Source organism: Carlito syrichta, unplaced genomic scaffold, assembly GCF_000164805.1.
Source record: "Carlito syrichta isolate Samal-C Ts95f unplaced genomic scaffold, Tarsius_syrichta-2.0.1 Scaffold304602, whole genome shotgun sequence".
In the NCBI taxonomy this organism is placed as follows: Eukaryota; Metazoa; Chordata; class Mammalia; order Primates; family Tarsiidae; genus Carlito; species Carlito syrichta.
The window spans coordinates 148,292-159,882 of NW_007248698.1; the positions used below are offsets into that span (position 1 = coordinate 148,292).

Sequence of the window (11,591 nt, forward strand, 5' to 3'; positions counted from 1 at the left end):
CAAATTCCTTTTAAAGGAAATGCTTGAAAGTGCTTTTCATTCTCCCCTGGGCACTGGTATATTGAGCAAGTGTTGCCTAACCTGGAGTGAGCATGGAGACTTATGAAAATGACAAATGAATTGGGAAACAAAAGGTAGAGGAAAGGGGAAAGGAATTATGATAGGAGACCAATGGTTTGGGTTTTTTTTTTTTGTCATCATAACTACCACCAGGGAATAAACAATCTGCAAGAAGGATTCAGTTAAGGACATGTATATACTAATGGTAAACAGGAAAATACTCTTTCTGGGGAAGTTGTAGATATTTCTGTAGATTCTTTCTGAAGTGATTTAAGGGGTGTGATGTTATAATAAATGAGATTTTAATTTTAATTTTAATTTAATTTATATATAAAAGATGTGGGGTCTTTTTTAATTGTTTTGAATTGGAATCTTACTCTGTCGCCTGGGCTGGAGTGCAGTGGCACACTCACAGCCACCACAGCCTCAACCTGCTGGGCTCAGGCGACCCGTCTGCCTCAGCCTTCCAAGTAGCCAGAACTACAGGCACACGCTATCATGACCTGCTAACTTTTTTTAAAATTGCAGAGATGAGGTCTCGCCAAGTTGCCCAGGCTGGTCTTGAATGCCTGGGCTCAGTCAATCCTCCTGCCTCTGCCTCCCAAAGTGCTGGGATTACAGGCTTGAACCCCTGTGCCCAGCCTCGTTGTGGTTTTAATTTGCATTTTTCTGATGATTAGTGATGTTGAGTATTTTTTCATATGCCCGTTGGCCATTTGAATATCTTTGTTTGAGAAATGTCTGTTTATGTCATTTGCCCACTTTTTTTTTCTTTGTTTTGAGTTGGAGTCTCACTCTGTCGCCCAGGCTGGAGGGCAGTGGCATGCTCACAGTCACCACAGCCTTGACCCGCTGGGTCCAGGCAATCCTTCCTCCTCAGCCTTCCAAGTAGCTGGAACTACAGACATGTGCCAACATGCCTGGCTGTTTTTTTGATTTACTGCAGAGATGAGGTCTCGCCAAGTTACCCTGGCTTGTCTCAAACCCGTGGGCTCAGGCAATCCACTCACCTTGGCCTCACAAAGTGCTGGGATGACAGGCTTGAGCCACTGTGCCTGGCCATAAATGAAGTTTTCAAAAACAAAGTATAAGATAAGTTCCTATGCTGTCTACCTTGATGATGCCGTTTAAGCATTATGGTATCTTACGGGATTGGAATGGAAGTAGAGTTTTCCTGCATCTTTCAACATTTCCCCTTGAAGGAGCGGATGTCCACCTAGCCTCTCTGAAGTTGGACCTGCGTTGCTTGTGCACCGTTATACTTGGCACTCATTGCCCTTGCCTCTTGGTGTATGTGATTGTGTGTGTGTGTTTATGGGTGTGGTTCTGGCTCTGCCAGGTGACAGGGGTTGTTCAAAGTCAGGCACTTCATTCAGTTGGATTCAACATGCATTTAATAATGTACCCAACTTCCTTTAAGTTGTCCTGAAGCATCAGCGCTGACTATGCCACAGGTGATCTTAAATGGTATTGCTAGCTGAGTGCGGTGACTCACACCTGTAATCCCAGCACTTTGGGAGGCAGAAGTGACAGGATTACCTGAGCCCAGGGGTTCGAGACCAGCCTTGGCAACTTGGCAAGACCTTATCTCTCCAATAAATAAATAAAGAAATAGCTGGGTATGATAGTGTGTGCCTGTAGTTCCAGCTACTTGGAAGGCTGAGGCAGAAGGATTGTCTGAACCCAGCAGATTGAGGCTGCAAGGGCTGTGAGCATGCCACTGCACTCCAGCCTGGGCAACAGAGTAAGATTCTGACTCAAAAAACAAAGAATAAATCAAAAAATTAGACAAGTATGGTGGCACATGCCTGTAGTTTCAGCTACTTGGAAGAGAGAAGCAGAAGTATTCCCTGAGCCGAGCAGGTTGAGGCTGCAAGGGCTGTGAGCATGCCACTACACTCCAACCTGGGCAACAGAGTGAGATTCTGACTCAAAAAACAAAGAATCTCTACAATAAATTAAAAAATTAGCCAAGTGTGGTGGTACATGCCTGTAGTTTCAACTACTCAGAAAACTGAAGCAGAAGGATTGCCTGAATCCAGTAGATTGAGGCAACAGGGATCGTGAGAATGCCACTGTACCCCAGTCTGGGTGACAGAGTGAGACTCAGACTGAAAAAAAAAAGTATTGTTGAGTGACTTTGCTGGGTTATTGGATGACACAGGGCACAGAGGAACAGATAATGAGCATTTCAGACATTCTCTGAGGCAAAGGTAACACAGGCTAAAGATAGTTACATTTCACTCATCACTTCCTCATCACCAAGGAATGAACAAGAGTTGGAGTGGGGAAAATAAGACTTCAGGAGGAGGAAAGACAGAAATCAAGCTTGGAGAGAGTCCAGAGCTTGGAGAGAGAGCAGTCAGCTGGACCAGCCTGGGGAAAAGCAGGAGTCTCTCTCTCAGTGTGGGCTGGACTTTCCAAGCCAAAGGGCAAGCATTGCACTTGCTGATGTCAACATCAAGCAAATGCCTGCGTAGGTGAGGATCCCACTCCTCCGTCTGCTCTCAGCACCCAGGACAGTAGCTTTTCCACCAGCGGGTAAGCAAAGCAAGGAAGGGCTGGAGTGGTGGGAAAGGTGCAGGTCAGCCCTTCCTTTTTTGCCTGGACAGTTCCCACGGCCAGAGGGGGAGGTGATGGAGCCAGAGTCCGTGACTGAGACCACAACTCCTCCCTAGCATTGCAGGAGAGCACAGATTCTGAACCCAAGCAGATTGGTCCTTGGATCCCAGCTCTGCCTCTTACTTTTCCTGTTACTTAACTTTCCTAAGGCTTGGTTTCCTCATCTCAAATACGGGGATAAAGTTTAGCATGACGGTTGAGTGCAAGATCAAGGTACAGAAATAAATTATTTTCATGCACCACTTTTAAGTAATTAGAAAATATATTGGAAAAACATTTCTAATTCACAACTAAAAAAGACCTCTAAGATACCTAGAAACAACAACACAATGCACAAAAATAACCAGAAAACATTGAAACCAACCAACCAAACCAAGAGTGAGTAGAATTGCAGTGTGAGAAATCAACACATGAATAACAGGAAGGACGTTACCAAGATGGCAGAATAGAAGGTAACTTTCTTATATCCCCCAACAACAAAAGCTCTGCACCCATCCACAGTCAAAAATGTCTCTGTAGGAGCCTCAGGATTCAGACATTGTTGTACATCTACGAGCTCCAAGGACATTCAGGGAAACACAGCCTCACCAAAAGGACCAATAAACACCAGAGACCACCCCCCAAATTAATGGAGAAACCAATGTGCATATAAAAGCCTATAGTAATTACAATGGTGTGATCAGACAAAGGCATCAATGAAGCAGAAAAGATATGAACTGTGGAAGCATTTCAATGCAGGGAGGGAGAGTAGGATGTTTATTCTTATACAGCAGTAAAGTGCAACACTGAAAATAGCAATTACCCAAATATTCACTCCTCAGGATTAATTTGTTTCTGTCCTTTTTTCCATGTTACCATCTTCTCGTAACTTATACATGATAAATAAATGAATACAACAACCTTTAAAAACAATCCACTGCTCAAGTTCCTACCAAGATGGCCAGCTAGTTGGTGCAGCCATCTCCCTCCTGCAGGATGAATCTTGAGAAACTGTGGAAGCATATGAAGGCATGGAAACTAGGAATCATTATTGTGATACCAACCTGGATCACAATAATGAAGACACCACAGGGGAGCTCAAGGCTGTTTTGAGCTGACATGTGTTGGGACCGGGGGAAGCCATAGCCTTGAGCTGATGTCAGAGGCTATGGGGTGTAGTAGCTCTATGGGTTCTTGACTTGGCCATGGAAAATAATTTCAGAACAAGACCAAAGTATAATTGAAAACAGATTTTATTAGAAAGAAAAGACATATTCAAGAGAGAGCATGGGTGCCTTAAAAGAAAGAACATACTGATCTGTTGTGAACTGAATACTTTATACATTTTCTTAGTGATGATTAAGCAACCTATTTCTTAAACTAATATTTGTGTGTACATGGTACGTTATAATATAGGGATCGCAAGTTTCTATTCTTATTGTCTACTTCTGAGATTAAGTAATGCCTCCTGTGAAAATCTTAGATAATGGCAAAAGTTACTGTTTCACTTTCATTAAGTTTCTTCCTAAAAACACCATCTCCCAATGACTGGTAATTACCCTATTGCCTTGTTTATGGTTTTTATAGCTGAGTGTATCAACTGCCTTGCATTTAGAGGTTGGGTTTGGGTGCCTGGTCAGTGCAGGTATTGTTCTAGAGAGTTATATCCTGATGAGATGGCACCCAGCTAAATGCCTGACCATCTGGTTTTCTAATTATGTAAGCTATGCCTGCCTACAAGAAACTCATCTATCTTTCTCTGAGTTAGGCTACCCAGCCTCAGTTTAAGGCCTAAAGTACCAGTAAGGGAGTAGCTTGAGGAAGGGTCTTAAGCTTGGTCCTTGGCTATTGTCTGCCCCTTGGAGGGGTAATCTGGAGCAGCAACCTAACTGCTAGTGCCCTTGCCTGTGGTTCAACATGAAGGCAGACTGACTTCATAGGCAGGGTCACCAGATTTAGCAAATAAAATTACAGGATGTGCAATTCAGATTGAATTCCAGATAAACAACACATAGCTTTTTTTTTTTTTAGTATGAATATATTCCATGCAATATTTGGGACATACATAAGCTTTGAGTTTTTGTTTTTTATCTGAAATGTAAATGTAACAGGCATCCTCTATTTTTGTCTACGATCCTATTCACAGGTGACTGGGGTAGCAAGGCCTGTGCTAAGTCCCAAGCTAGCTGGTATCTAGTTGGCCTCTCAGAGCTGAGTACACATCTGGCCTTCACTTGATGGTGGTAAGGGAGCCCTGTAGGTACCCTGCTGTCCCTGTGTCTACCACACTGGGTAATTGTTCTAACTGCTTGTACAATACAGCAGTACCTAACTCTGCTTCCACCATGCCCTTGACCTCAAACCCTAGACTGCCATGATAGAAAAGGAAGGAGGTCAGTAGTTCTCCAAGTCTTCTGCAGCGCCAAAGCTTCTGCTAGTGACCTACTCAGCAGCAAGACCTTTACCCTCCCGTGGACAGTCATAGGAAGAAGGCCAGACCTCAACTCAGGCAATGAATCAGGAGAGAGGATCTCTGCTGTGTCTTCAAATGAGCAAAATATGATATCTTAGGTGGTTGTTGTCATTCTGGAAGTTTCCCTTGCTTTACAGTCTTCTGCTTACAGATTATACCTGGTATCTGGTATGGAATGTCTGATTAGCCAGATTCTAGAAATAAGCTTGTGCAAACATAGCCTAAAAGGTAGAGAGTCTGTTTCTGTCTAAAAGTCTAAATTATAACCCTTACATCGATATCTTCTAGATTTGAATATGCCTTCAACATCTATTTTTGCCTGTCAAAATTCGCATAAAAGTTTACTATTAAAATGGTTTTTAACACTCCATGCTGGCCTGAGCGTCGTCTCTCAACCTGGACCATGTCACTTCTGCCAACAGCACCTCCACACTAAAACTCTAACCAATACTGTTTTCAGGTTTTATTGATTTATTTTACCAATTTTTTTGATGGCTTTACTTTTTCAAGGTTGTTGGGTACAATGAACAGTCAAAGTCACTGTTTTTAGGTGCACAATTATGTCAATTTTAATCAGCCTTTTTCAAGAGAAGTTCTTCAGTAGGACCTAAGTATCTTTGGGTTGTACCAAATCCATTCCAACACACGTAGCATTACACTGCTGTAATCAGTACACTGAGATCTGGGTACGTTCCTTCACTGGTTTGACTGATGGATTTTAGAAGTTGTATCAGAGTAATCACTTTGTGACAAAAGTCTTAATCATCATAGACATCTGGCTTTCTTACCAAGGGCTTTTGTTCTCAGGGTCAGTGGAATGTTTTCTTGAAGGGTGGGGAGTGGCAGATTCTGAAGTTGTTTCAAAGATCAGAGTGGGGGCCAACCTACCAAGTGATGGGGCTGGGGAAAAAAATGAGCCTCAGTTATCAGATTTTGCTGATCCAAATTCCAGGACATGGTTCCCTTTCTTTCCTAAAGCTATTCAAAAGACTCTGTTTGGGGAAAATTTCTGAGTGGTGAGAGTTAGTTGTCGGTGATTGTCTACCCAGAGAATTGTCCAGAATCCCATCATATTGACTGACGGAGGGTATGAGCATGGTGAGTTGTTGGCGGTGAGAGGCGTGGTTCCCCAAAGATCAGGAACTGTTTGTGGTATGAAAGAGTTTCTAAACCAATATGTGATCAATAATACAGTTGAACACATTCTTTTTTAATATTTTAAATCTGCTTTATTCAACAGAACAAAAGAAAGCAAAGAGAGCAGAGGAGAGCCGTGCAGCAATACAGACTCTCTGCTCAGAGGGCTAGTCACCTGCCATTTCAGGGACACTGCAAGGGAAGATCGGGACAGCTTATTTGTCAGATGGGATCTCCTGAGTGAGGCCATCATGGGCAGGACAGTTAGAAATTGAAGGGAAGACTTCCCATTGGCAGCAGGTCCCAGACTGAGTTTCAGTTCTTAGGAGGGCATGTGGCGTTTCCCTCTTAGAATTATAGCAGTCTCATATATCTGGTAGTAAGATGGGAACATCACAAAGACATTTGCCTGTCTGTATGATGATGACTGTTGGTGAGCAGGGGAAAGCTTGAAGGGCAGGTATTGATGAGAGAACAGAGGGCCCCCAGCACGCTCAGCTCCAACTCAGACAACAGCAGAGACTGGAGACTGGGAGAGGACAAGCAACCAAGGAGGGGACTCTGCGGCCAGGCCAGAGAGGGGCCTGAGGACTGTGGGACCGAAAGCTGGTGGCAGGACCTCAGTGCTTGTAGCTCTTCCTGCTGGAGGAGGTGGTGGTGTATTTGATGGAGGAACTGCTGCTTCCCACGGAGTTGAGGCCACTGCCCATGCCTCTGCCACTGCTAGAACTGAAGCCACCTCCGAGCCCCCGACCACTTCCATAAGAGAAGCCACTGCCATAGGAATAGCTGCTGCCTCCACCCAGGCCTAAGCCACCACTGACACCACTGGAGCCGCCGTAGCCACTGGAGACAGTGGACTGCGTCACAGCTGTGGAGGGGAGGGGATAGAACATAAGAAGACACAGTGAGCTCCTTCTGTCAGCCTGAGCCTGGTCAGAAGAGTATGAGGGCAGGGGAGAAAGGCAAGCAAAGGTACTTACAGATGTTGACTGGTCCAACGCCTTCGCCGTTCAGCCTGCGGGAGAGGAACACAGGGAGCGTGAGACCTCAGGGAGTCATTCCCTGGATCCGCGTGGGGAAGGGCCCACGGGAAACTGCTCTTTCAGTCATTTTCCAAAGAGAGCAATGGTGGTCTTGGCTAGTGTACTTTGAGGCTGTGCTTGGGGCCAGACACCTTGAAGATGGACTGGGGTGTGTGATGAGGTCGTGTCAGTGACCCACCTGCACTCCTCGCCCTCCAGCAGCTTGCGGTAGGTGGCGATCTCCACGTCCAGGGCCAGCTTGACGTTCATCAGCTCCTGGTAGTCCTTCAGCAGCCGTGCCATGTCCTGCTTGGCCTTCTGCAGGGCGTCCTCCAGCCCTTCCAGCTTGCCCTTGGCATCCTTGAGGGCCATCTCCCCGCGCTGCTCAGCATCGGCAATGGCGGCCTGCAGGTTGGCGCACTGCCGGGGAAAGCAATAGAATGAATGTGTAGTCTGTACTTCCATAGCACATTAGTCCTGCTTCTTCTTCTAACCCAGTGATATTTCAGGAGCTCAGAATGATGGAGAAGGAACTCTGTCTCCTGTCTAGCCATTTCACCGTCTTCAAATTTTGTTATGTCTGAGGGCAAGTAATAAAATCCTAGACCCCTTTTTGTTAACCCCTCTGCATGAAGACACAGGTAATGACTGACAGAATGCACTACAGTGGACACAATACCTGGAGCATTAGAAGAAATGAACCCACTGGTTTGGTTTTAGTGTTGTCTCCAAAGTCAAACTAGGACCATCTTTGGTGACTGCGTGTGGATGTCACGAGAGCTGACACACGTAAGTAGCATACAGACATCTTCAATTGAGGTGATGAGTTTTCACATGGAACTGTAGACCTCTTGACTTCCTCCCGCCTCAGAGTCTCTTACTCACTTGTGCCACATTTTCCTGTCTCACACTCCTGTTCCACTCTGTCACCTTGACTCTCAAACAGATTTGCAGGAACATTTCTCGCACTCCCTGAACGGACATCTCTTCCAACCTGCTCCTTTGCAATTCCCAAGTCAATCTGATATGTTCCCTTCCAATGCCTATGGATGATATTTTTACAGCTCTGATGATGTAGGATGGACTCTCTCCAGGTAATGCCATCATGCTCTTGGATGGAATCCATGTCTCCCAACCAGCATGTTCTTACTGAGTATAGGAACTGCATGTTCTCCTCTCCCTGGTGTTTTTTTTCCTTCCCAATATTTCCCCCAAATCCTAGTTGATGACTGCCTGATGGAGTAACAAGATGATGCTCTTCTTCACCACTGCCCTCCACCGTACCTGCTTCTTGACGTGGTCGATCTCAGATCTCAGCCTCTGGATCATGCGGTTGATCTCTGCAATCTCCTGCTTGGTGTTGCGCAGGTTGTCCCCATGTCTGCCTGCTGTGACCTGCAGTTCCTCATACTGTAGTTGGCAGTAGAGAGAGCGAGAGTGAGAGAGAGAAAGAGAGAGAGAGAGAGAGAGAGAGAGAGAGACAGTGTCTATGAGTTTATACATGGAAATAATGACATTCACTTCTGAATCAGGCATGTGTTACACCTGAATCTGATGGCTTCTCCTCGAGGCTTTACTGGAAAACTTGATGTTTCACTTGATAGATATTATAAAACCAAATCACAGATGATCCTTATTATGGGACCACTGAGGGTCTAGTGTCCTTAAGGACTAGCAATGTTTTGTACTCTTTCTGAGAGTCAGCATTTGGGGTGTAGGTAAAAGCAAACGTTACTACGTCTTTATCTATAGCAACTTTCCTTTCTTCATTTGAGTTCTAGATTTGGGAACAATTTCTGTAACTTGTCCACTCCAACAGTGCAGTATACACGTTTAGTAAGAGGACTCCAGCTTCCCATCAGTAGACTTCCCCAATGAAGTCTGTAATCGCCTCATATTCAAGGTGGGATACAGGGACTCCTCAGTAGCTGTCAACTCCCTGCTCACCTTGGTCTGGTACCAGGACTCAGCCTCATCCCGGCTCCTCTGAGCAATCGCCTCATATTGGGATTTGACCTCGGCGATGATGCTGTCCAGGTCCAGGCTACGGTTGTTGTCCATGGAGAGCACCACGGAGGTGTCTGAGATGTGGGTTTGCATCTGGGACAGCTCCTGTAGAACAGAACATCATAAGACCATCTTGTCCTGTGAAGTTTGCAGAGGTGCCCAACACCAGGATCTTCCCCCTTGGCAAGCCCCCTCAGAGTAAGTATAAGGAGGCTGGAGATGCTTACAGCGTCGTAGAAGGCTCTCAGGAAGTTGATCTCATCTGTCAGGGAGTCTGTCTTGGCTTGCAGTTCAACTTTATTCATGTAGGTAGCATCCACGTCCTGGGGAAAGAGCCGACACCTTGGAGTCAGCTGAGCCCTCCTTCCCAATCTACCCAGCTTTCAGTCTACCCACCAACTGTCTTCTCACGTGCGAGCAGGGAAACAGTCATTTCTCTTCTTCATTAAACAAATTTGAACACCTGACTTAATCAGCTCACCTTCTTCAGAGTCACAAATTCATTCTCAGCTGCTGTGCGCTTGTTAATTTCATCTTCATATCTAGACATAAAAGAAGTTGTACACAATTATGCCAGTTGAGAATTATTATTTCCATAAACAGAATATATCCAAATTGAACTTAATGCCACAAAAAGCTGAAAAGAGAATTTTTATTATACCTATTATTTTTTATTCTTCCTCATTCACCCGTATGCCCCCCTCCTTTTTTTTTTCCAGATTGTCTCTTAGGCAATAATTTATTATTTTCAATTTCCATAGTCAAGTTTTGCTAGGAATCATGCTCACATCTCAACCTGGTTGCCTATATGTTTTGTTTTTGAGTTGGGGTTTCATTCTGTTGCCCAGGTTGGAGTGCGGTGGCATAATCATGGCTCACTACAACCTCACATGCCTAGGTTTAACTGATCCTCCTGCCTCAGCCTCCTGAGTAGCTAGGACTACAGTCATGTGCAACCACATCTGGCTAGTTTTTTGTTTGTTCTGTTTTGTTTTTGTGAGGTGAGGTCTCATTATGTTGCCTAGGCTGGTCTTGAACTGCTGGGCTCAAGCAGTCCTCCCACCTCAGCCTCCCAAAGTGCTGGGATTACAGGTGGGAGCCACTGCACCCTGACCCACTCCTCTCTAACTCACTTATTCTTGAAGTCCTCCACTGTGTCCTGCATGCCTCTGAGCTGGGCGTCCAGGCGGCCTCTCTCCCCGAGGACGCTGTCCAGCTGCCTCCTGAGGTTGTTGATGTACTCCTCGAGCAAAGGCTCCAGGCTCTGCCTCACGGTCTTGGTGCCCTGCTCCTGCAGCAGGGTCCACTTGGTGTCCAGGACCTTGTTCTGCTGCTCCAGGAATCGCACCTGGAGGGGAGAAAAGATGGTTACTGGCCAGCTGATGGAAGGAGGGGAAGATGTGTGTGTTACCAGATTTCCTAGCAAGTCTGGGAGGTCTCCATGGGCCTAGGCTGTCACAGTGCATGTGTAGAGGCTAGGGCTGGACTTTTCTCCCCCAAACCTTTTTCCCTTTGCACCTCACAAACTAACTGGAGAATTCCCCCCATGTCATCGAGGTGTCCCCGCCTCTAAGTTTTGAGCATATCAGTGACTTTCAACACTCTCTGTCTCTTAAAAATCACCCCCAATATTGTTTAAGTATAGCATTTTTCTGTCATTCTACAAGTTTTAATTTTAGGGTACACCTTGGAATGGATGTTATATAATTAGGGTTTAGTTTAACTTCCATTTAGTAAATGAGAATTTTCTAAAACATCTCTGTTGTTCATCTTCTGTTGTTAACATAAATTCACTCTTTTGTGGATTTTATATATTTCTCTGAATCTGTTTTCTTCTTTTGAACAGACAATCCTTTTCTTATTCTTTTTTCTCTCGTGTCCAGAACCCAGAGCAGTTTTCCCACTAGCCTTGTTTTATTTATTTGTTTATTTATTTATTTTTTTGCAATCCTTTAAACACTTCTGAGTAAACATTAACATTCGTTATTCCTTTATCTCTATACTTTTAGGTTATCAAAGTCACAGCTCCTCCCGGGCAGATTGAGGGTCACATAAGGGATTCCACAGTTGTATGTGTCCATCACCAGCAACCTGTGTCTACACAGAGCCATCCAGTGTCCCCCTGGAGAGCTAGTCTGTCCCTTCTCCCTCCCTCCTGGCTCCACTTAGGAAGGCTGCTGCTTCTCTGGTCTGGGGACTCGAGGTGCCCGAGGAGGTCAGGGCCTCCTGGCTCACCTTGTCGATGAAGGAGGCGAACTGGTTGTTGAGGGTCTTGATCTGCTCGCGCT

The 11,591-nt window shown here is 45.3% G+C and overlaps 1 protein-coding gene across 1 annotated transcript in view; it reads right to left on the bottom strand.

Annotated features, from left to right (window-relative positions):
• Nucleotides 1-6,730: 6,730 nt before the first annotated feature.
• The window catches only part of LOC103262760 (keratin, type II cytoskeletal 6A-like), a 5,345-nt gene continuing 484 nt past the window's right edge, over nt 6,731-11,591 (bottom strand). Inside the window, exons 1-9 of the mRNA XM_021713557.1 lie at nt 11,539-11,591; nt 10,437-10,651; nt 9,785-9,845; nt 9,531-9,626; nt 9,244-9,408; nt 8,581-8,706; nt 7,496-7,716; nt 7,255-7,289; nt 6,731-7,142 (exon numbers count right to left, since the gene is read on the bottom strand). The exon at nt 11,539-11,591 is cut by the window's right edge and continues 484 nt beyond it. Coding sequence (XP_021569232.1) covers nt 6,892-7,142; nt 7,255-7,289; nt 7,496-7,716; nt 8,581-8,706; nt 9,244-9,408; nt 9,531-9,626; nt 9,785-9,845; nt 10,437-10,651; nt 11,539-11,591 — 1,223 coding nt within the window. The 3' untranslated portion in view covers nt 6,731-6,891. The remainder of the gene's footprint in view (nt 7,143-7,254; nt 7,290-7,495; nt 7,717-8,580; nt 8,707-9,243; nt 9,409-9,530; nt 9,627-9,784; nt 9,846-10,436; nt 10,652-11,538) is intronic.